Source organism: Polypterus senegalus, chromosome 12 (genome assembly GCF_016835505.1).
Source record: "Polypterus senegalus isolate Bchr_013 chromosome 12, ASM1683550v1, whole genome shotgun sequence".
NCBI classification, from domain to species: domain Eukaryota; kingdom Metazoa; phylum Chordata; class Cladistia; order Polypteriformes; family Polypteridae; genus Polypterus; species Polypterus senegalus.
The window spans coordinates 53,584,997-53,611,520 of NC_053165.1; the positions used below are offsets into that span (position 1 = coordinate 53,584,997).

Consider the following 26,524-nt stretch of genomic DNA (forward strand, 5'->3'; position numbering starts at 1 on the left):
AATGTTTACTTTTCCAAATAACTTATTTAACTGTTGTAATATTCATTAATTTTCTCTTGGCTAATGTGAGTTACTGCAAATAAGGGAAAATTTGAACAAACCTTATTTAATATTTTATTTCCAGAGTGTCATACAAAAAGGGCACACATTTTCACTTTTGTTACGATGCTTCTGAACTCACAGAAGAGTGCCATACAAAAATAGGAACACAAGGTCTTCCAAATAAGCCATGCATGAAATATATTTTTAAAGCTAACTGCATAGGTAGTGAGTGTTAATTTGCTTAGGAAAACACCATGTAGCATTTGGATAAATACAAACAGACATTGCTGCAGTGCAAATTAACAAGAATATCTTGTGTTTTTTACCAAGTGTTCATTTTGTGTGGCCTCCCTTAGAATGTAAAACTGAAGCAATTCCTTTTTGTATGTACACTGCTGTATGATACTTTCAATTTTCTTGTAGACTTTACTGTAACTCCTCTTTTGACTTTGGTTGCTTTTTGTGCTTTTTGCTGTCCAAGTGATCTCATACAACTTCAGTTACGTTGAGGTCAGGGCACCTAGGTGGCCAGTCTAATACTGTTAGTGTTTCTGATGTATTTGGCGTCAATAATGTGCTGAAAAAGTCAGTGTTTTGCCAAGAAGTTGACCCACCAAAGGTACAGAATGATGAATCAAAATTTGTTTTTCTTTCCCAGCTGTTCACATTCTGTCAAATATGACCGCCATCAATGTACATTTTATCAGCTCTATTTCTAACATACCGGAGTCTCGTTGAAACAAATTTGGACTCATGGCTTTGTAACACTTTCTGCCACCTGCTGTTACTCCATGCTTTATGGTGTTTCAAGTGATGCCTGTTGCCTTTTCACAAGAATAGCATCTTAGTAGCAACATATCTTACAAGACTATTTCGTTTAAGACTTCTTCACACAATCGATGCCTGAAGTTTTTTTGACAGTTGCTGAGCACACACTTCACTGGATGTCCTTCTGTCTCTTATTGTAGTGACCTCTAAGTGCTCTTCGCCAGATGAAGAATGCTTCTAGGGCCTTACATTGTTTATTTTTTTTATTCCCCTCAGCTTATCCAGTTTCATTCAAGTTTTTCATGACAGTTTGAACAACACATCTTCACAGTCCAGTTATTTCTCATTAATTATACTCTTAGTGATACAAACTATCATTGATCTGTATAAATAGCTACAGGTCTCTAATTGATTCACAGACTGATTGAAAAGACATGCTTAGCTATTTACAGACAACCTTAAGAAAAAGTTTTTAAATAAAGAATCAATATCATGGTCCTGAACCTTAAAAGAATTTCCTTGTTGGGAAAAAAGAGGGAATCTGCAATGATGTTGTATCTTTTTATGACTTGTATACAAATAACTGTACATTGGAATAAATATTAGCACTAGCTTTTGTATTTGATAGTGAGAAATGGAACTCATACTGCCAGTCTAATAGCAGTGGCAGAACAGTGCAAATAATGGCAAGTTTTACTGCATGTGAATGGCATCGTGGTTTATCTGCCATCTGCATCTTTTTATGATTTGTATACAAAATGTGTGCTTTCAAATACATATCAGCACTGCCTACTGTACAGTGTGTGATACTAATAATGAAAAATTAATTGTTAATTATATTTTGCATTGTATCACTAGCAAACATTAATTCACATTGTTTTAAAGATTGTAAGAGGTTTACTTTTATTTATTATATACTAAAATATCTTATTTTATATAAGTTATTTATCCAGAAGCATAATATATTTTGATTTCTTTGCATTTTAATTGACCTCCTCTTTATCCTGTAATTTAAACTCATTACATTTCTGATGGCTCTTATCTATCTGTTATATAGTCTAGGGGTCTCCAACCCCAGTCCTGGAGCACCACTATGGCTGCAGATTTTTATTTTAACCGTTTTCTTAACTAGTGATCAGTTTTTGTTGCTAATTAACTACTTTTCCCTTCATTTTAATTGACTTTTGTATTGTTTTGTTTTTCTTAAATAAGATGTGAAGTGAGCCAACAGATGACCAGTTAATTCAGGGCCTCACACTCCAACCAATTTCACTCCAACCAGTTCCTTAATTAGAAGGCAACTTTTGTTATTAATTTAACCCATTATTTAATTCCATGGCATGTTGGGGCTCTCAATTTGCCACAGCAAACATTTCCAAAACTGTTGATTTACTTTTTTCTAAGACCACCGTCAAAATGTTTTGTGGATCTGAGCAGATCAGTATAACTGAAGCCTTCACCTTTCTTTATTTTTAGATGTTGTATTATGGACATTAGATAGCTGCTCATGTGTTTGCTCTCTTACTACGGTTCCATAGTGGTTCTTCAGAGTGATGCAATAGGGGAACAAGTTCTGGTTCCCAAAAGACCCATCGACTTGAAGGTTCCAAAAACCACCTTTATTTATTTATTTAGATCTGTTACATGAAACCTTTTTTTTTCTTTTTAAATAATCTTGCAGTCTGTATTTTTAGTTGACGTATTTCTTGCTCCTGTGCAGTTTTTTAGCTTGGAGTTTAAAAGTATCACTCATCTTCATGTCATTAGTAACGCAACAATATAGTAATGCTGGCATTCACCTTACTTTTTCCCTCCATTAATTCTGCACCTTCCCCTTGCATATACGGAATAACGGTTTGGTGAAGCTAAAAAGATTCAGCTCTTTCAATCTTTCCTCATATTAGAGATCCGTTCCTGCGGTCCCAAAAATGTAATAGTATGTATGATGTACGTGTATATACAAATACATTCATACGCACACTGTTCTAGAATAGTTGCGATAGTGTGGTCTTGTTTTAAGTAGAAAGTGACAGTATTTTACAATATTAACGCGGGCATTTCCTATATGTAATCAGACTTCCTGTCCTAAACCTTTAAGCTCTACCCCGTCTTCACCCATTGCCAGTTCTTCCGCAGTATTTTCTAAAGGTTCTCTCCAGGTCGCTGCCCTGTAAACTCGCAGACCCCTCCGGCTTTTGTTATGCTGATGGAGCACTAGACAGCGCCTTTTTTGAAAGATACTGAGAAGGAGACGGAAGGCGGGGGGAGGGCGTCCTCCGCTGATGACCAAACCCCACGACTAACGTCACATTTCGGATGAGACAAAACAAGAGCGCATCCGCCGCACACTCGATTCAGGCAGGAGTGTGCCGACACACGCGCGGCGCACGCAAGGCTTGCTCGGTCGTATCTTCGTTGCCTGTTCAGAAGTGTGAGCGTGCTTCAGTGATTGTGTACGCGTGTATTGGTGTACTGCAGATAACTTCAAAGCAGACACCTTAGGACTCGTGTGGGTAGGGATGGACTTTGTTGGATATTTGTTTCCTGGCTGCTTGTTTCTCTCCAGAATAAGACTAAGCTGAACGCAAAAGAGTCATTAAATGCTGAAAGAGATTATTGTGTTCTTAGAAAGGATTAATGGACTAGAAGAGCAAGAGAGGCTTCAGTTGAAAAGCCGGTCGCTCTCCAGCTTGTTCTCTGCGTTCAGCACTTGGACAGCTCCGCACGGCTCTGCCGCGTCTTTTCTTCTCTTGCCACTGCCTGGAGGACTGGGACTCTGACCATGGCCTCCGTTCAACAGGGAGAGAAGCAGCTTTTCGAGAAGTTCTGGAAGGGAACCTTCAAAGCAGTGGCGACGCCGCGACCAGAGAGCATTATCATCGCGAGTATCACGGCTCGTAGGACTGTACTCAGGTAGGCGTACCCCTTTGTGCCCCGCGTATGCCTTATCTCTGGCGGTGGAGCTGGCAGTGCTTGTGGTCCCGATTGTTAGTTTTGCTCTCACATACTAGGATAACAGGTGCTCGTTCTTTGTCTTAAAGATGTCGTTTACAACCTATTATGAAATCCATGAGACAAAGCGCATCAGTGTAGAAATCATCTGATAGCAGTAGTTTTCCTTCAGTTTACGCATGAAATGGAATGCATTGATCCTTTTTCTAGTCTTTTCTATTAAAAGACCCCAAACACGAATGAGAGGATTGCCTTATTTTATCTATATGTAACTCCCAGTTCCGTGTGTATATTTCAGGTTCATTGAGACAACTAAAATTCCCTAATCCTGTGTTTTAAAGGGCTTAAAATAAAAAGATAGGCAGCGGATGATTTTGTCTCCTAAAGTAAATGTTTTGCCAGGCTCTTAATCTTATAAAAATGTGACCAGGTTCACTTAATTAAATGACACCGGTAAACCTATGAAGAGACATATACATGTCGTTGTAAAAAGTAGAACTGAGTTTACGACTCAGCAGTCTTTTACCATAATTACTGACTGTCATTTTCCTTATTATGTTAACAGTTTTGGAAGAAATAATATTACTTAATGCCTTAATAAGCCATTTTGTAAAGATTGTATATAAACATTATGAAGGGATCAACTTGCTGACTTTCCTTACAGTACTTTAGTCTTCCCACTTGGTGCACATGGTATTTCCTTTTATTAATGTTTTTTCTTATTGCCCCAGAGTGGCTTATAAAATTGGCATTTTATGCATACCTCTTGTTTTGGATTTGCCTTTTATTAAAATTTTACTGGTCCACATATGCTGTATACATGGAAGCTTATATTTTCACTTGGCAAGATTGATACAGCCTGTTGGAGCTTAGCAGCCCACTTTGCCATGAATGGGACATCTTTTGTAAGCAATGGATTGTGCATAAACTTGATACACACATAAAAGTATCATGTTTTTAAGGCAGGGCACTATGTTGTTTTCCTTTATGGAACCATGTGAACAAAGAGAGCGGTATTATATGGAAGAAGGGAAAAAAGTCGTATCATGTGCACTCTTCATTGTGCTTCCCAGAGCTGCCTGTAGGCTCCCCTGCTGTCTGCAGTTTGGTAATTAGAGCCAATGCTGTCCCTCCCCCTCCCTTGCAGCGACGTGTTCAGTGCCCCTCCAGCTGGAGTGCCGCTCTGACGGGCCCTCTTATCCTGCAAGCTGTTTGTTGCCTTGCTGACTTTCATTAAAAATGTAGTGTGTTTTGTTTGGGGAAAAAAAGGTGGGGGTGTGAATGTGACCAGGAAGGAGCAGATGGCAGGCAGTGAAAACGGGTTGAGGGTCGCAGCAGACCTTCACAGCTTTTAGAGAGCAGATGCTAGCTGAAGGGGAAAAGGGGAGGGAGGGGAGAAAGACAGCACTGTATCTGCCTGATAAGAAGGATGAAGAAGGCACCTCACTCTCAATTTAATTACACCCCTGGGTTAGATGCTCAGGTTCAGTGCAAGATAATGGGTGTGGAGAGACCCTGATCTGCTCAGAAAACAAAACCCACATCCACTGGACTGTGACCATTAGAAGATCTTCTGGTTGGTTTTGTCTGCCAGTCTACTATCAATTTTTCTTTTGCCAAGAAGCATCAAGCTGCTGTTTATTCACCTTCTACTTCATGACACTGTGCTTGAGACGCACACTAAGCGGCTGCGTGTCCATAAGCAAAATAAAGAAAAGATAGAGATTCTAGGGAGAATGAATGACACAGCCTGGTGTCTTCTGTGGTTTGTCATTGTCACAGACAGTTGGTCTTGCTTTTCTTTTCCGAATATGTTAGACCATCACATGATCCTTCAATTTATATAGTGTCATTTTTAGTTAAGCATTATTTAAGAAAGGAAAATAGGTTGCTTGTAACACTCAAAGTTCTGCATAATCTCCAACAAGATGTAACAACACTGATTCACACTTTTCAAAGTTGACATGATCAGTGAGATGTTACTGTGACATGCAAATACATACTTGAATTTAAACAATTCTATGACATTATTCAAGTCAGTGTTTAAGTGAGGCTGGAGCCTACCCAAGCAGTACAGTATAGAAAATGACCCCACAAAGGGTGCTGATATGTTACAGTGGCCACATATACACACCCGACCAATTCAGAATCTGCAGTTAACCCAACATATCTGCCTGTCTTTGGGGTTGTGGAAGGAAAAGCTGTGCAGACATTAGCTGTGGGATTTGAACCCAGGATACTGTGAGTCAGAATCATTAACCACTGCACTACAATGTACATTTATAGAGACATTAGTATACAATATAGCTGTATAAGCCTGTGTTGTAGAAAGCTGGATACACACACACACTTCCACGCATAGACAGATATATATAATACTTTTATCCAAAGTGACTTACAAAAGAGGTAAATATAATCGAGTAACATTAGGCTTAGGCCTGTTTGTTCAAGTGTAGTAGGGCAGGTAACAAAAGTTGATTGCCACAAGTGAAAAGACGTAATAACTAAGAAATTTACAAACATAGATTAACAATCAATTAAACTTAATGCAACAACAAATCAACCAACTGCATGAAAGATTGCAAAGCAAAATTTTCTTTATATATATCAGGAAACCCCATTTAATGTTGGGTTCAAAACTAAGAAAAGAAAGTTGCCACTGTCCAGACCTCTGCCAGGGAAAAGACTTGTGTTGAATACTGGAAATCTGTCTTTCTTGTGTGCAGGTCTTGAATTGAATGGTGACTTTCAGTGACCAGATATATATAGTGCTTCCCTGAGAAGGAGTGGGGTCCCTGGGAGTACTTAGGAGGAGTGGTCAGGTGTCTTCCTGTCTGCACCGTACAGAACTGCAGATGGGAGAGAATAAGACAGCAATAGCACTTCCTCTTGTCCCCATGGTGGGTCTCTGTACCTTGAAAGAGACCTGAAGGTGTCTCTAAGCATGAGTGCATGGCATTTTTTGTTTGTATATGTAAGTTTATAGTTATATTTCTCTATATATTGTGGCACCCGGCTGGGACGCCCAGGAGGACCAGAGGAGGGCTTGTACCTCCTCCAGACTGCGACGGGGCGTCCGTCCTGGTTATGCTGGTGGCCTCGGGTAGGGGGCATGGAAGCCCAGCCCTTTAGGGGCCCGTGGCCACCGCCAGGCAGCACCCCACTTCCAGACCATCATCTGCCACATCCAGCCGAGGCAGGAGCCCGGCCAGGACGCCCAGGAGGACCGGAGGAGGGACAGGCCCTCCACCAGACCACGAGGGGGTGTCCGCCCTGGTTACGTTGGTGGCTTCGGGTAGGGGGCATGGAAGCCCAGCCCTGTAGGGGCCCGTGGCCACTGCCAGGCGGCGCCCCGCTGCTTGAACAGCCCTGGAGCCCAGCACTTCCGCCACACCAGGAAGTGCTGGGGGGAAGACGACAGGGGACACCCGGACGGCTTCCGGGTGCGCAGCCGGCACTTCCGCCACACAATGGCGTGTCTGCGGAGGAGTGCCGGGGAGCAGCTGGAGCCCATCCGGGTTCCCATAAAAGGGGCCGCCTCCCAGCAGTCGGGGTGAGAGTCGGGAGGAAGGAAGATAAAGCTGGCGAGAGGACAGGAGGCGGCCAGAAAAGGACTGTGTGGCCTTGTCTTTGGGGGATCAGTGCTTGAGGCACTGGGGTGTGACTGCACGGTAGACTTTTGTAAATATTAGTGTAAATAAACGGTGTGTTGGGTGAAAACAAAGATGTCCGTCTGTCTGTGTCCGGGCCAGCGTTCACAATATACACGACACACGCATACACACACACTATATCTTCCTATTAAAAGGATAAGTGTCTGTGAGTTTGTCCAGTTGCTATGTCTTTGTAATTCCAACAGATGTCACATCATAAACATTTGTAGTAATGCCTTTTATGCTGAGGTCTGTGTTAATTATTTGGATTTCAACCCACACAGTGGGTAGCACAGCTGGTGTGGGTGTATTTAATGTGTATGTGTATGTGTGTCTATATATTTATAATTCATTCATATAATATATGTGCTGTATTATGTGTGTATGTATAATGGGCTGCCATTCTGGAAAACAAGACTAGCCTGCCAATATAAATATTGGTTTTGCTATGTCAATCATCATATAGGTTCTGATCCATTGGCTCATATTTATGGATCTGTATTGTATGAATGAGCCTAGCATCATATCAATAGATTTATCTCAGCCCCACTACACATCGGAGAAGTGTGCTGCTGCGTCTCAACTGGCCCCCACTTTTCACACACTGTGTGCCTGAGTGCCAGGTTCCATCAGTCGTATCATTTATGTCATTTCGTGAGAACCCTAAATCCAAAGAGGACTGTTTCATTTATGTTAGGTAGAATGCCCAGAGGGGACTGGGCGGTCTCATGGTCTGGAATCCCTACAGATTTTATTTTTTCTCCAGCCGTCTGGAGTTTTTTTTTTTCTGTCCACCCTGGCCATTGGACCTTACTCTTATTCTATGTTAATTAATGTTGACTTATTTTATTTTCTTACTGTGTCTTTTATTCTTCTGTTCTTTATTATGTAAAACACTTTCAGCTACATTTTTTATATGAAAATGCGCTATATAAATAAATGTTGTTGTTGTTGTATTTCCCAAACAAATTCTGTTCTCTGTTCCATTTAAGAGCTCTCCACTTGTGTACCTGCCATGATGATCTGGACTCGTTTGTTGTGTCTGTCAGGATCGTTTTATATTCTCAAACCTGTACAAGCTCTCCTCAGAACATCCACCATAGTCTTATTACCTTTGTCTTACTTTATATTGTATGCTTATGGGCTTTTGCTTGGTGTTAAAGATAGTATGCAGCATAAACATGTATTAGCAGGTTGAGCCACCTGAGGTTTTTTTTGGGTACTGTCAAATGTTAACGGTATGTGGGTGACTCTAAATTAGTTCAATATGAGTGAGTTTACCTATCAAAGGCTGGTGCTCCTTTTAGCTCCTGATACCTTCCTGTATTCTTTTCAGATACCCTTGAAATGTGTACTCAAGACCGAAAAATGGGTGGAGAATTTAAGATTTTGGTGCAGAGGTTAACATTGCTGCTTCAAAGCTCCATGGACCTGTTTGATAGGGGTCGCTCTTTCTGTGTGGGGTACTTAAACAATGTCACAGGAGTCCACTCCATGGAGTTGGTTCACTTTTTTGGAGGTTGTTTCTTCTCTAGTTCCATGTGTGCTTTTCTTGGTAAAGTAAAGGGTAATGCTGGATTTATAAGATGAGCAAACACTGCTAAGCAGAACTGCAGGGGCTAAAAGGTCCAGTGGCACGTGTTTGTGGCCTCGGGCTACAGCAGTCTGGAGCTACTGTACTTCACCGAGGACCAATGTCAGTTTATCAATGTCATTTTATTAGTTTATTTCCCTCAGCTATTATATTTACAGTTTGTTTATATACATTTACTGAAGTAGTCTGTGTCTCACAATGGCCATTGCATGCCTAATTAAACCTCACTTTAATAAGTAAAACAATTCACAGAGCAAGCATTAAGACAGATGAGCCCGTGGTGACCAATTCCTCTGGCATTGTCCTATCTGGGGCACGGCATCATGGAGATGTGTATAACCAGGGGGACTATCCAACCACACATGAGATTATGATCCATGCAGTGAAGGTTTTCTCATCATTACAGTGTTTTTTATAGCAGTCAGTGCCTCAGCATAGCTATTTCAAAAATCTCAAAAACTAAACCGATCATACCCAACTGCAGGCAATCATGGCAGAAGAATAAACTCACAATTCAGTTTTCTTGCGGGCACACTGCCCGCCAGACCCCCTGAGAGCCAGATGTATTGTTTGTGTTCAAATGACATCCCTTGACTCACTTTTTATTACTTCTCTCGGCAGAATTTGGCCAAGGCTGCTGTATATATTGGGCAATTTATGCAGAAGCAGTGCAATTGTAGAAATCTGTCTTGCTGCGCGACTTTCTCTCTGGAAAGGCTTTATGTGGGAATGAGTAAAAGAGAAGGATTGCTTTTCTTTGCAGAATCTGAGTAATCCACGGTAGAACATGTTGGCAAGGCTCCTCCAAATGGGACAGGTGATTAAAAAAGGGCCCTGTCTTTAAATTAAGTGTGTGGGCATGTACAGTACCTTGGTCAGCGTATGGGAGAAAGACTCATTAATGGACATTGAAGGAGTCAGCATCATAGAAACTGGAGATTTCTGTTCATGTTAGAAACCTGCTACCAACACGCTTTCTGCCCTTAGAAGTAGGTGTGCGGCCTCATCCCATTTGTTTTAAACCACTCTAAAAGGGTACCAAAAGTATGTGTTTGATTTTGCATTGTCTTCTCTTTATTCATTTTTATTGGTAGATAGATATATAAATATCAAAGACACTTTGTCTTGTTTCTTTTGATCAAAATTTTCTTTACTTGCTTTCAGCTAGTATTTGTATATTTTAAGGGCTGAAAAGGCAGTTTCTGATGACACTATAGAGCAGGGGTGTCGAACTCCAGTCCTGGAGGGCCGCAGTGGCTGCAGGGTTTTCATTCTAACCATATTCTTAATCAGTGACCACTTTTTGATGCTAATTAACTTCTTTAGCCTTAGCTTTAATTAGTTTGACTCCAGCCCCTTAGTTGTTTTTTCCTTAATTAGCAGCCGGACAGTAATGAGACATAAAACAAGCAGGACATGACCAGCTCACCTATACCCATCAAACAAAATCTGAAAATAAAGATGAAGGTCTCAGTAAGGTTGATCCCTCAGGTTACCAAAACATTTTAGGAGTTCTTAGAAAAAAACAGAATATCAACAGTTTTGGAAATGTCTGCTCTGGCAAAAAGAGAGCAGCAACAAGCTATGGAATTGAATAACGGGTTTAATTAACAGCAAGAATCAGCTTCTCATTAAGGAACTGGTTGGAGTTTGAAGTCCCAATTTAGCTGGTCGTCTGTTGGCTCGTTTCATGTCTCATTTCTGTTTGGCTGTCATTTAATGAGGAAAAGAATCAATTCAGAAGAGTTAATCCTTAAAAACAGAGCTATTAAAATAGAGGGTAAAGAAGTTAATTAGCAGTGAAAACTGGACACTGATTAGGAAAAATGTTACAAAGAAAACCTGCAGCCACTGTGGCCCTCCAGGCCTGAAATTTGACACCTGTGCTATAGAGGTAGCAGACTTAAGTTAAGTTCGTAAACTATCTCCATGATAATCATTTTGTTCTCAATTTGGGCACTAGAGGGTGGTATGGCACACCTAATTCTGAGTTTAGTTTGTCACAGGTAGTGAGCTTAGTGTTGTCTTCCAATTTTAACCCTGTGGTTTTATGTACCAGTGTCTCTGACAGGGTGGAGGGGAGGGGGGTCATGGCTGCACCATTTCATAACAGTAATGCTCAGTCACAGATACTTGATGTCAGTGGAATAGAATTTGATCCCAGCTCTCTAAGTGTGTAAGGAGTCTCTGAGCAAGTCACTTGATGTTCTTGGCAATAAGGTATGTAAGGGAAAGATGCACATTTTTAATGTTGACTTTTCCTATTAAAATAAAAACATGAATGCAACCATAAATAGAAAGAGAATATTTAGGACAACAACATCTGAAAGCACTCTTTACATGGAAAGCCATCTTATTAAAAGGACAAGTGTCTTAGTGTCTGTCCAGATGCTATGTCTCTGTTGTATGATATTTAGTATAGGGTTTGTAAAAGCAGTGCTGATATTTGGAATGAGAAATGTAATGCTTTTCATTACTACAAACAGTTGTGATGAGCCATCTGTTGGAATGATGGATGTAATGCATTTTATTACAACACGCATTACAAAATACTTTCCAACAGATGGTGCACTGCAAACATTAATGCTGTGGTCTACGATTATTTTAAATTTCAACCCATCTAAGATGGCTAGCACAGCTAGTGCACCTTAATATTAGGACAAGTGTCTGTGTGTCCTTCTGGTTGCTGTATCTCTGTCATTCCAACAGACTGTGCATGAAAAATATTTTCAGTAATGCCCTTCACTTACAATTCCAAAAGATAACATATGACAAACTTCAATGTTACTAGTACGAATCCAATATCAAATGGCCTAAAACAGAAGCATATGGATTGCATTTGTCATTCCAACAGATGGCATTTCACATTTGTATGCAGTAATTATATTTATTATAAGCATATGTAAACTTCTGACTTCAAATGTACATAATCTTAGCAAGTCACAGACAGTCAGTGGCACGCTCCTTTGAAGCCAGTCGCATAATGTGACGTGCCCAATGACTCACTCTGACAAAGTTAAATAGGTTTGATTTTGCCTTTAATTGTAGGATGGGCTCTGTGTGCAACAACCAATGAATACACATCTGGAAGCACAATTCATAGAATGTAGTGACAAGGAGTAAAGATCATGTGTGTTTTGAAGCTCACAAACAGAAGTGAAGCTTGTCTGTGTGATGTGTTGTGTTTTACACACCAAAGCAGAATGGGAAAAAGAAAAAAAAGCCAAAGATTGCTGCTGATCTCGCCAAACCTGTTAACCCTTCGTACAGTGCCGTCTCGATCAGGCAGTATGCTTTTGGCTGTCACAAGTAAGGGGCAAGTAGAACTGGGCTTGAAAGTCGACACATGTTCACTAAATTTGACATGCCCAGTGATTTTCAGGCATTTGCATTTCTGAACGATTAATTTAATAGATTGGTCTCCAAGAGATATTCAGTAATTAAAACCAATGGGCTGCATCAGTGCGGATTTAGTGGTATTACATTAAAGGGTGGATCAATTTTTTTTGTATTTTATATTTGTAATTTGTTTAGACCACTTTGCAAAGATCTGTTTTCACTTTGACATTAAAATGTCTGTGGATCAGTCTCAAAAAAGCCACATGAAATCCACTGTGACTCAATGTTGTATAACAATAGAATATGAAAACCTCCAAGAACACTGTATACTCTGTAAAGACTAGAAATTTAAATTGTTATCTACTGTCATTGTTTTAGATTTTTTTACTAACTGACCTCTAATGGTCAATAACATGGCAGGCCAATGTTATCCATGCTATTGTTGCAGTGGGCCCAGCATGAAGTACATTGCTGTCCAAATGAATCTCTTCCATTGTGTGGAGACCCAAATGTGCAGTGCAATAAAAATGGGTTTTCACTATACCCATTTTTACCCAGTAGTCAGGTCTAAAAGACCTTTTATCTGTCGATGTGACTGCAGGAATTTGAATCCATTTCTTTGCAGATGTGAGGCGGCAGCAGCACTAAGCACTGTAGTACTGAGTACACAAGGGTCACAAATTGTAACACACTTGGCCCTTTGTCTGTCTTAAACTCCAGCAGCTGCCTAGCACAAGGTTTGTGGACTGTAGTGCTCCTGCAGCAGGCTACACAATACACAGTGGTCTTTGCTGTCTTCTGGTGGTGTTTGTGCAATATAGTACAAACGGTTCTCTTCCATCTTCGCAGACGGGCGGTAGGCACACAGTGCACTGCTTGTCCTTGGACTGCACGCTCAGCAGTCACCTAATTAAGAATTACTGACATTCACTCTCAGTAGTTAGAAGCTATTTAAAGATACATTATTCCTGTCTGGTAGAGAACTGCACTCAAGATCACTTTAAATGACAAGATCCAAGGTGGCTGAATGGGTGGCGTTCTTCTTCAGTAACACAAACTGCAAGTGCTGAAGCTTTAGTGTCTCAAAAGTGATGAATATAACATAATTTCCTGGGACATTGTGAAGAAAGCTGAATATGGTGTCTTACTTACACTTAATGTACTTCTAAATAGCAGCACATAGCCCAAAAATATCCTGTGGTGCCAGCACTGATGTGACTTTCTGCAAGGTGCCTTTGTCCTCACTGCCACTCTGGCTATTCTCTTTAATAATAAGCTGTAGTGTTAGCAGCATAATGAACATCTGATGGTGGACTGCCTTAGCTTTACCACTTATTTGCCTCAAATTATATTTCTTACTTCACAGCCTGGTCACATATCCCTTTCATGTTAGTGTGGGTTTTCCTACCACATCCCACAGCTATGCAGGTTGGTCAGTTTTAGCCTGGTGCATAAGAGTGAGTGTGTCCATGGGCATAGACTGTAGTTCCTGCCTTGAACCTGTGCTGCCAGGAATAGCTTTTATCTCAGGACTGTATAAGTGAATTAAGCATTTGGTAGGATCTGACACAGACTATCAATGTTTATGTTGTGCCTTTCATGAGTCCTTCACAGTGTACTGTATACAAGCACATTAGGATGTCGCAAAAGATAAGCTAATGCCAAGTTAGAATATAATGACAGTAAAAGCAACATGGCTCACCATCAAGAGGACAGAGATGAGACAAGGAATACATAATAAATTAGAAAGCTTTTCAAAAACATTTGGTTTACATGCAACATACAATTACAAATAAAACATACATTAAAAAACACAAACATAACATGCTTAATACAAAAATGGCTTGCAATGTGTATAATTTTTCAAAATAAATTCAGTTCTTCAAGCATTGTTCAGTTTATTTAATATGAAATTAAAAATAGGATAGCAAGTTTAAAAAAAGCCCAAAACATTCATTCTCTCCTTGCAAACTCACAAACTACGAAAGATGCAGGCAAGCGTTAAGGAGTTTGACTAAATAAGTTCTGTGTCTGGTCCATCACTGATGATAACACACTTAATTCCAAATCCTATTCCAGGGTCAAGAGTGTTAGATGTGCCCAAGTGGCTGTCATTTCAAATACTGTCACTGGATAAAAGTCTAGTCATATAAAATAACAGCATAGTCTGCCGGATCTGGGTGGCTTGGTAGTATGGCCAAAAATGGGCATAACGGTATGGTAAAAAAAGACCACGAGAGTTTTAGTAGGTACCAGTATGATGTATTTGTATGTATTTTACAGACTGAAAGGTATTTTTATAACCAACAATACATGTTTTACTAATTAATTGTGCACATAGATATGTCTCTTATCCATTGACACACTTGTTAATGTTCTTAAACTCAAACAGATTCAATAACAGGTGTGCAGCTTCTTTCTCACTCACTTACTCGTGTGGCTGCTACCAAGCAAACACTGCCAAAGATGTAGCTTCTCCTTGTACTCTCATTCTGTTTACATGGACTAACATACTCCAACACAGAAAGTCGTATCTTCTGCTTCCTTTTGCATTTACAGATTTGCATGTATTTGCATTTTTATGTTTCGTATTTAGATGTTTACGAGTTTTTAAATTTTTAGCATGCTGAAAAAAATACTATTTTATTTTCTTCAAAATCTATACCATATCTAAAAATAAATCTATACCAAAAGTTTTCAGACCATCTGGGTGGTGATAGTATAGAAGCATTAAGTTAATGTCGCCAAGATCAAGGTTTACACACTCAAAATCTTCATATGCAACGGCATGACAAGCTTAATGTTTAGAGAGTTGTGACTGCTATGGAAAGCAGTCTGTTTTGGGGATATACTGTAGCGACATTATATAGTCTATTACATGACCAGTGGGGTGTTGAGGTTTCGGGTATGCATCTTAGTGGGGGTAACAACTGATGATCTGAAAAAAGAAACCTCTATTAGCATTCTTAATTTAACAAATAAAGCTTCAGTGCATGAGGCCTACACAAACCAAGTTTTGCACTAAAGGCAAGAGATACTGTGGAAAGATGATCTACCCAAAATACCATATAATTAAATAATAATGTTTTATTCAAAACCTAGCATTCAAAAAGATGAAAACTAATTGCAAACTATTGCTATAGTGGCAATCCAAGAGCAAGCAGAGCGCAAATCGAAATCCAAAATCAACTCAAACCGTTCATTACCCAGAAGAATCAGAAAATGGAATTTGCAAAATACCAGAACACACAGAGAATTGAAAGCAAGGGAACTGAACAACAAACATAGACTTTAGCTCTGCCGTCAACACAATCATCCCTCAAAAGCTTGTTGTAAAACTGAGCAGGTTGGGCCTGAACACCACCCTCTGCAATTGGATCCTGGGCTTCTTGACAGAGAGGTCCCAGTCAGTTCGGATGGGCTGCAACACTTCCAGCAACATCACACTGAGCACTGCAGCACCGCAGGGCTGTGTGCTTAGTCCACTGCTGTTCACCCTGCTGACTCACGACTGCACAGCCACGCACATCACCAACCACATCATCAAGTTTGCGGATGATACAATGGTGCTGGGACTAATAAGCAGGGATGATGAAACAGCATACAGAGTTGAGGTGGAACGACTGTCTGCATGGTGTGAAGACAACAATCTGTTTCTCAATGTTGACAAGACAAAAGAGATAATTGTGGACTTCTGAAAATCACATCCTGCCCACATCCCACTCAGCATCAACGGTTTAGATGTGGAGACTGTTAGGAGTACCAAGTTCCTCGGTGTGCACATAACTGAGGAACTTACGTGGACACATAACGCCTCATCACTAATCAAGAAAGTCCAGCAGAGACTAAACTTCCTGAGGTGGCTGAAGCGAGCAAGTCTTCCCCCTTTCATCCTCACCATGTTCTACAGAGGCACCATTGAGAGTGTTCTGACCAGCTGCATCACTGTCTAGTATGGCAACTGCAACATATCTGACCGCAAGCGCCTGCAAAGGATAATGAAGACAGCAGAGAACATTATTGGGGTGCCTCTCCCTTCACTCAGGACATATTTTACAAACGCAGTGTCCGCAAGGTCTGCAGCATTGTGCAGGACCACTTACATGGACTTTTCACACTTGTGCCATCCAAGAGAAGATACTGCAGCATCAAAGCCATATCTGCCAGGCTGCAGGAGAGTTTTTACCCCAAGCTGTCAGACTCCTTAACACCATGCTGCCCCCGGGATCTTCCACACTACCTCAACCACCTCTAAACACAGAACTTTTATACATACAAGCCACTTTCCTGCAAAGACGAGTGCATGTAGAATAGAACTGAAAATCTCATACTTACCCTTAAGTATTTTAACACTCTTGATATCCTTCTGCTGTGAAACATTCTGACCTGTTATTGTTTACACATGTCTTAAACATCTATTATCATACACTGATGATTTATGTATTATCTATATCTATTTTTTATTTATTATATTATTTATCTATTGACTATATTAATGTATCTAGATTGCAAATACCATACATTGCATCAATGTTTATATTGCTAACTACACGCCAATATTGCTGCTACTTCTTTGTCTTGTCTTTGCACAATGTCTTTTTTGTGTTTTAATTTTAAATTTTAAATTTGAATTCTATTTATAATTTATTATTTGCACGTCATGTTACACTGTGGACCATGAGCTTCGCAATTTCTTCTATCTGTAAACTTGTATATGGTTGAGATGACAATAAAGTTCACTTTGACTTTGAATTAACACCTCAGCAGCCTACTTATGAACTGCTAGCCCCTTAAATAGGCCTCAAGGTGGTCACACAGCTGCAGCATCAGGATCCATCCATCCATTATCCAACCCACTAGATCCTAACTACAGGGTCACGGGGGTCTGCTGGAGCCAATCCCAGCCAACACAGGGCGCAAGGCAGGAAACAAACCCCGGGCAGGGCGCCAGCCCACCGCAGAGCACGCACACTAGGGACAATTTAGGAAACCCCAATGCACCTGACTTGCATGTCTTTGGATTGTGAGAGGAAACCCACGCAGACATAGGGAGAACATGCAAACTCCACGCAGGGAGGACCCGGGAAGCGAACCCGGGTCATCTAACTGCGAGGCAGCAGCACTACCCACTGCATATAATAATATAAAATAATTACTTAACAATAATGTGCACAAAATGGATGGTTAAAATACAGTATATTCAGTAACAAAAATACTAAAAAGAATGTTAATTTTTATTTATTTATTTATTTACTAGGGGGTTACCCCCTGCTCGCTTCGCTCGCCAACCTCCGTGGCCTGTGCTATGTGTCAGCCACTTCGTGTCTCTGCTGCTCGTGTTGTGAAGAGGGGGGGCTGAACACACCCCAAGGAGACGCGGTCGTTCCTCCAAAACTCCCTCTTAAAGAGTAGTACTGCAGTGGGCTGGTGCCCTGACCGGGGTTTGTTCCTGCCTGGCGCCCTGTGCTGGCTGGGATTGGCTCCAGCAGACCCCCATGACCCTGTGTTGGGATATAGCAGGTTGGACGATGACTGACTGACTGATGACGGCAGTAGCAGAATTTCTGGCCAGTGTGGAATTCTTCAAGGGTGTCAATAGGCTTATAGGCAATAGGCTAAGATTTTTTAATGTGAAGAAGCCTAGATGATGGTGATATAGTATGACTACTTTTAATGAGGTCATCCATCTCTGTGCACTCTTGACCCCTTTCAGGCAGTGTCCTTGTAACATTTCTGCTACATATCAGACCTGTTTCTCTCCCAGTCCCCTGCTGTTCAGTTTCCCTGAACCTAATCTCACACTTTCCTCACTCTTTCCTGCTCACATCCATGCAGATACTTGACAAGCATGCCATTAATTTGAATCCTCTTCTGGAATATGATTCTTCTCACTTCTTTCCCCATAATTAGTGTTTTTTTATTTTGCTGGCAGATACCCTCATATGGTGCTGAGAATTTATGGCACTTTATTGTCAGGGTGACCTGTCAGTCCTCTGGAACGGTGAGCCATCACGCCTCTTGCTTCTCCCAGGCCTTTTATCTGCTCACTTAATTTATGAGTCAGTTTTTCAGCATTGCGACCATTTAGCTAATTGCCAGTCTGGCTGGTCTTAGACATCTGCTGCCTAAGTCCCAAAGCTGAGGGTGGGCCAGGGCTGGAGAGCTCACAGGGTTGAGGGGCCAGCGAGGGGTCAAAGGCCTCTGCATGAGAAACTGACTCAGCTGGATAGCTAGCCCTGAGAAATCAAAATGAATTTGCATGTACTGGAATTACAGGATGTGACAAAGACAGCACGGTCCAATCAAATTCTAATATCCATTATACCTGTTGCCTCGTTCCACCAATGTTAATGATTTCTCTTGACTTGATTTGAGTTTTCCATTTACAGTTTCCATCTGTTTATTTATTTCTCATTTGGGGGTCAGATTTTATTTTAGCCTGTGTTTGTGAATGTCCTCATAAATGTAGCTGCCATTTTTCATGAGCCGTGTGACAGGAGATTTTATTACTATGCTCTTTCTGGTCCAAGTCTCATTATTCTAACATAACAAATTGTATTTTCAATAACCTTAATTCGTGTCTCTTGCTCACCGCCAGCTTTGCATATGTTTTTTTCTTTGAGCTCTCAATCAGGACAAAACAAAGTCCCTGGAAAGGCTGGCACATAGAAGAGTGGCCATCTTATTTCCCTTTACTCCTTCCTCAAGCCAGTGTTCACCACCACTTGTGATACTGTCCCTTAATGAAATTTCTGGCTCTATATGAAATATATATTTAACTGTTGCCAATGTGCTAATTCTTCTAGTCAGCAGACTAACTGCTATGACCACCATATGTTTATATTTAAATACACCACATGATGCCAACTCCTTTTTTCATTTGTTCCATCCCAGCTGCACCTTTGCATTTTTATACTTCTGACAGATTTAAATCAAAGAATCCTACTTCCATTCCACAACATACCAAATGTTTGTTTCCCTTATCTATCTGACATCTGCCATCTTACTTTTGTTTCTTTAATCAATTTTAAACTGATGCCCACCTCTTTATGTTGACTTGGCAACAATGATGCCAGTGTGCGTTTGTCTTTTTGTGTTCTATTAGTGCCATATGTTGACTTCTGTAGCTTCTGTAGCTTTCTGTACTTTTGTGCCAACTTCTCCATCCCCCTGGATTGCAGTGTCACTTTGTGACAATGATTGTAGTTTCTACCTGATTACACATTTCTTTTCTTTCTACCCCTCAATTGATGCCAACAACCCCTCACATTGTTATACAACTTTTACCACCTGAAGATCTACCTGATGATGTTTTTCCTCATTATCTACTTTTACTCTGTCGGATGTGAATCCAAATCCCCCATCTTTCTTTATACCAGAGCTACCTGATGCCTGCACCTCCATCCCTAATATATACCATCTGATGACTAGACACTTAGACAGTGCCTTTTTATTATCATATTCTTTCTGGCAGCTCTTCATTCTGTCTATTTTTATGTCCAATGTGATGCCAAACCCCATCTCTTTCTAAATTTCTGATGCCAACTCCTCCATCCTGCTCCACCTGATTACAACTCACAACATTTTGCTTTCATGTTTTATTTGAATCTCACCCCCATGTCTATTTTTAAGTTCCACCTGATGCCTTCCATTCCCTTCCAAGACATCTATGCTGCCTGGTAACAGCTGAATGCTTTCAATTCTTATGTCATACCTGATGCCAGCTCCCCCTCTATTTAACATTCCACCTGATATACTACACTTCTGTCATTATTCATACCAACTGTTGTCTCGTTTTATATCTGTCATTCCTGATGCCAACTCCTGTATTTTTTATACTGCTGTCACACCTATTGGTATATTTTGCTGGATGCCGGTTCACCCTTCTGCCTAATTTCTTGTCCGATTCTTTATTCATCTATATGGATGCCCCACCCAATGCCAACTTCTGTGTTTCTCCTTACAGTTCTGTTCCACCTCAAGACAGAATTTTTATTTCCAAACTAATGCCAGCTAACTGCAATGTTTATGTCACACCTGATGCCAGATCCTATAAATTTGAGAAACATGATGACAGTTGAATCCTTTCTATTTCTTTGGTCCTATATGATGCCAGCTTCCTGCTCTATCTAATGTTTGGATCCCAGATGCATTTTCTTTCTTTACTTCTGTGGCACCTGAATCTTTTTTATTCTTGAATCCGACATGGCCTAATTTCTACTTTTCTGCCATACTGTCATTGTGCTAGAGGCTGAACACAACAGTCAACAAATAACATTAAAATAAGAATGTGCCCTGAAAAGTAGAAAAAAGTGAATCAGCAGATGCCCATTAGTTTTGCTTGAGCTTTATAAAGCCAGAGCAGATTACTTATACACTCAACAATACTCGACTTCAATGTATGTTCCATTCCATTTTTCTCCAGGCCACTTTTGCTCTCACCAGGAGACAGTGTCTTCTGATTGTGTGTTCTTCTCATAAGAGGTAGCCCATCCCATTATGTGGTTATTTCCATGGTCAGGTGGCATTTTGAAATACCTTTGGCAAAAAAGGAAACTCTGCATCCTAGTGGTCTTTGGCAATAGCCACATGTTCTGTAGACACATAACTGGACCCCTGTCCTGTGTAGTTCCACACCTCCTTTTGGTGTGCTGAGACAAAACACTGTCCTGTGGCTTTATTAGCTGAGTTCTCAAGAACAATGTTGTCAAGAGTCTTGGATTTTGTTTCTGCCTTGTGTACTTTCACTACATTTTCTGGACAGGGCAGCCCAATAATTTGCTTCCGTTCCTGATCATCCAGCTCATCTCATAGTAATTCAGCCCACATGCTGTCCCTTCATTCTCAGTTCCCCAGTGATTAGATGCCACGGCTGTAAGCTTTTTCAAGGGATCTGGACTCCAGGATTCTTACTCACCTAGCTAATAAATCTTTCATTCACATCTATTCAAAATGAAATAGCAACAAAAATGGAATTAAAGGATAATTCATGTGACTCTCACAGTGCGTCCTCCATAGCCACCTTTATGCAACATGTTGATAACACCAGACAGTGCAGTAAAGTGTCCTGAGCTACAGTCATTGTCTGTTTTTAATTTCTAATAAATAAGTTAATTGTGAATGAGGAATGCTAAATGTGTGTGTGTGTATAGATAAATTTAAAAGTGATTCTGTTACCATTTTAGTAAGTCAACCTCTTTGTTCATACAAACCTCCTTTAATCCAAATAACCAGTCAAATGTCCACAACATAAAATGTACGGCATGCAGATCTTGCCAAGGATATGCCTAATGGTTATGTCTTCTTCAATCATTTATTTGTTTGACCCAAGTAAGTATGATTATGTTATGGTTGTTGGTACCAAAGTGGCAGCTCCAGCATTATTAGAATTTGCTGGTAGTGATGTCACATGTGAAAACCTCCATTCTGTAGGTGCAAACCCCTTATTAATGAGCGAGATGAGAAATGAAGAACCTGACTTGTTGCAGGAGGACCTCAAATACTGTAGCAGCTCCATACAACAATGATGTGCAGAAGAGCATCTGTGTGTCCTGTTGTGTTGTGGGGAGCAGGAATTTTGCAACGGGATGTGCTGCAGGAGTGGCTGACCATCATTTGAATGCTACAGTGTACCTAAGCATTGTTAGACACCATTTAATAGGTTTATGGGGTCATTATTGTGATAGGCACATCGTACAGTGAAATTCTTGCTTGGATGTGTTAATCAACAGCCAACATGTCATTATTCTTCATCCCGATGATTAGTAAGCAGAACTACCTGGACACATCTGTTGTAATTACCAATGAAACCTTTATAGCCGTAGTCTACTATTTTTAAGGGGTAATGCACCATGTTGCAAAGACTGCATCAACTACACTATTTGTTATTTCTCACTATTTTCACTTAACCATGTCATACTGTTCTACTTTATGCTGTAATTAAAATACATCTTGTTATTCTATTGTTAGACATCGTGCTAGTGGGTGGCAACATGTTGCATGTTGGTGGTCCTAAAAGTAGGAATTTCACTTTACTCTACATAAGTAACAATTCTACCACCAGTACTACTACTACTAATAGTATTAGGTTGATCTCAATATGATTCCACCGTGAAATATTTGGCGTAGTTAGCAGGATTTGCTCTTTGGATGGGTGGAATGTAATGGCAGTGTTGTGCAAAAAAGGTTGGGGCTGAGTGAGAGAGCTCAGCTGACATCACCAATAAGTTCATAGAGGCAGTTCCTGTGAACACAAAGCTAGAGGTTCTCCAGTTAACTCACATGATAACGGCTGCTTCTGACGGTTTTGTTTCCAAATATCACAGGTTCGCGGCTGGCCTTGGGCAGTTATGACAGTGCAAATGTCTCAGCTACGACAGATAGTAGTGTGATTATACAGTGAAACAATTTGCACTAAATGACTTCAGTTTACTCCAGTGGTCTAATAAGTCCTCAGATCTAAATCCTAAAGGGCACTCTTGGAATGAGCTGGAATGGGAGGTTTGCTTCCTGAATGCGTGGTCAAAAATATTCAGGAGCTGTATGATGCTTTTGAATTAGCATTTAGCAGAATCCCTTCGGATTGTTTCCAGTACCTTACTGGATCCACACCTCGAAAAATTCAGGTTAAAGTTGAGTCCTGCCGTGTACTGAGTGACTAGACCTACTGGTAATAAAACAGCCATTGAGTGTACATCAATCTGCATTTTGTTAAATAAATTTAAACGATGAATTAGGTCATTGGCAGAAAAAAATAATGTTTTCAGGTCAAATGATCTGAGCTAAAGAAACTGCAGATCATGGGAGTTTCAATATGCAGAAACCATGAAGTTGTATTTACTTGTGTAAGGTGAGGCTTTAGGAGCGCCGGGTATCTTATGACAGTCATGGACTCTTAGTACAGATCAACAGACAGCAGTAGCAGTAGCTCAGGAGGGAAATCTTTCCTGACATGCCCTTTCATAGATTTTTGGAGGAAGTGAAGGATGTGTTGCTTTAGCTAATGATAATTGATAAAGCGATTAATCCAGAGATGCCTCGCCTTGAGTTTTTATTCATGTGGCAGAAAAAAACTATTGATAGGTAATGCATTCATTGACCTGGTCATCAGTCTGCTTCCTGAACCGACATTTTCCATTACAGTAATATGGTGAGCAAGAGACTATCAGCGTAAAGTTATGTGTAAGGCAGGAATCAACACTGAACTGGATGTCAGTCCATCATACATATATGACCTTCACTACTGACTGGTTTTAATGCCTTTTTGCATTGTTAGAAAGAGTAGCAGATGGGAAAAAGAGGACTTAGGCCTAGTCCACTTGTACCCCATTATTTTTGAAACAGGTGTTTTACTGTTTTGGTCTAAAAAAAAAATAAAAATAAATCCCATACACATGACCATTTTTTGTTTTTTAAATCTCCCTCCACATGAAAACTCATAAATCCATTGTTAATAGACCCAAGTGGACTGTAACTGCTTCACACACTTGCCTTACTAGTTTTGAAACTGCCCTTACTTGACAACCCAAAGGTGCTTGTAGTTTTATGTAATCTCCTCATGTCTGCTAAATAGTAGAGTGTGGAGGCAACTTTTATAGAAACACTAACAGGCAGCTCACTCAAAGACAACAGCAGTGTAAGTGACAAACAAAAATTTAAATGTAAACATGTAAAAAGTCCCATTAACAAAGTTAACACCAGCATTACTTTAGCTTCACCCACCATTGCATGAAATTGCCTCGTAAAAAAAATAGATAATGGCACACACTGAAGTCAAGCAAAGAAGATCCAAGCTCACACTTTTGACGTTACAAGCCAAAAACTTACACAGAAACAGGGAAGACGGAGTTTCTAAACATCTTCACCCTGGAAGGAGTTTTTCAAAGCATCCATTTTCAGGGACCTAAAACGCAGTTTGCATATGGATGAAAGGCCAAAATGCATACAAAAAGTTAAATTTAAAAAAATAACTGTGTACATGTGGACTAGACCTCAGAAGCACCCAGCGATGCTATCTGTCTCTCTGTCCAACCCATCCATCTATCTGTCTTTCTGACAGCTTCCTGGTTTCAGGCCTCATTTCCACTAAGCTACCCCTATACCTCTAAAAAATTACTGGACATATGTCATTTCAATGTAATGTTCAGGCTACCAATTTCAACATGTTCACCCGTTGAGCGACTGATAGTGTGGTGACATAGAGAAGACAGAGGTTCGATGGCTGATTTCAAGCTACTAGGCATCTAAGCCAATTAACATTAGAAATGATCACTCTACCATTCTATTTTGTAACTTGATTATCCAGTTCATAGTTATGACACATTAGAAATAATGCTGTATCAGCTCTGTATCTCAATAGAGGTGTACTATTTTACAATAAAGACCTGCACCGGTGGGTTCTGGTGCCTCACGGCCTTATGGTTGAGAGATCACCTCCTTATAGGCCAGTGACTACCGGTAACTGGATTTTGCATCTTTTCCCAATAACGATACTCTAGCTTTCACATTTTCCTCAAAAACATGATATATAGGTTATATACATTAAATTCACCATTCCCAGTTCCTGTATCTCAGTCTTCCTATCATCAAACATGCATCGTGAAAAACTGAAATTGGAGAATGACTAAAACCTGAATAATAAAAAAACAAGTGGCAGCTGCAAAACAGCTATGCCTTCTTTGAGTTTTTCTTTTTATTTCTTTAGCTTCCCAGGAGTCACCAGGAGATTGTTAAGCTGCGTCCTTAATCAAAGGCAGCAGCACTGAAAGCCTAACAGTGAAAATCTTTCTTTTTAGGTCAAAGAATCTATTACGAGGGTCTGTTGTCCCAGAACTCCACCAGTGGAGTAGAGCGGGCACTGAGGTTGTTTGGCTTGAAAGTAGAGGTCAAGGAGAGAGGCATGCAGACAATTTTGTTTTTAACAATGGCCATGGCTTCCAGCAGGCAGAATTAACTGGGACAACTTGATGTGCAGACACCTGCCAAAAGGTGACACCTGAATATTTGCCTCCAAAGTTTGAAAATTCAGCCCCATACAATACTGTGCTAGGCACTTAAGACTGAATTATGAGAAAAGACAAAAACAAATCCTTTGTTTGAATCAGCACAATTTAATTTTAGAGTTGCAGTTAGCATAAAATATTTGCAAGCAGAATAGCTTATCGGTTAGTGCTGCTGATTCCTAGATGCACCATCCTGGGTTCAAACTCATTGTTTTCTCTGTGGAGGCTGCAAATTCTCATCATGTCTGTGAGTGTTTTTGCACAAAAGTATGCTGGTCAGGTTACTTGACAGTTCTTAGCTGGCTCATTGTGGGTGCATCTTTTGGTGGACTGGACTACTGTCCAAGGTTGCTGACAGAGTAGACTTCCACTCCTGTTACGCTAAACTGGATTAATTGAGTTTGAGTCTTTTATTTTATTCTCCCGGACTTAAACTAATGAAACTAGCATAATAATTAAGTGTTCCGGTTTAAAATAAGTTAGATGCTGAGGGCAATATGCATCAGATATGTGTCCTAGCATTTAAAACAGTTTAGCAACAGTTCATTAAAGACTTAAATAATGTATTTCTGCTCAATGTTACCAAAAATAATGACATTTCTATTCAACATATTTTCTTCTCTGTATTTGGTACCCTCATATAGAAGTTAAATGTAATATTTAATAGATAATGTACAGAACAATCAAGAAGCACTGTTAGCAGTTTGGGGTACTTGGTGGTCTCTGTTTAATGTACGACAGAATTTGGCTCAAATTGGGCCCTAAACATAACAAGAATATGGGACTGATGATCCATTCGAGTTTTCTCAGTATTTTCTTGCTTCTCGTAGATCATCTCTCATCATCTCTTAAATGAGTTCCAGGGAGGAAGGAGTGGAGTGAGAATTGTCACCGTTGTTGGTTGCTGGGGTGTCAATAAAAGAGCAACAAAGATGGACTGAGGGAAACAAAAGGGTATCAGTTACAGACAGCATATCCCTATTCTTTCCCAGTATCTGTTCTACTTCCACAACTTAAATGTGTGATGATAGATATGGAAGGCACAATTAGACAGACAGACAGACTGATACGGAAGGCAGTATTAGATAGATTGTAATTAGTCCCAAGGATAAATTTAGCTTTTTACTGTAGCTCAACAAATTACAATAACAACCTCACCCCTCAAGCACAAACAA

The 26,524-nt window shown here is 40.3% G+C and overlaps 1 protein-coding gene across 1 annotated transcript in view; it reads left to right on the forward strand.

Moving 5' to 3' along the window:
• The first annotated feature begins 3,151 nt into the window (after positions 1-3,151).
• srrm4 (serine/arginine repetitive matrix 4) overlaps positions 3,152-26,524 on the forward strand; it is a 162,749-nt gene continuing 139,376 nt past the window's right edge. The window contains exon 1 of the mRNA XM_039771315.1: positions 3,152-3,723. Coding sequence (XP_039627249.1) covers positions 3,593-3,723 — 131 coding nt within the window. The 5' untranslated portion in view covers positions 3,152-3,592. The remainder of the gene's footprint in view (positions 3,724-26,524) is intronic.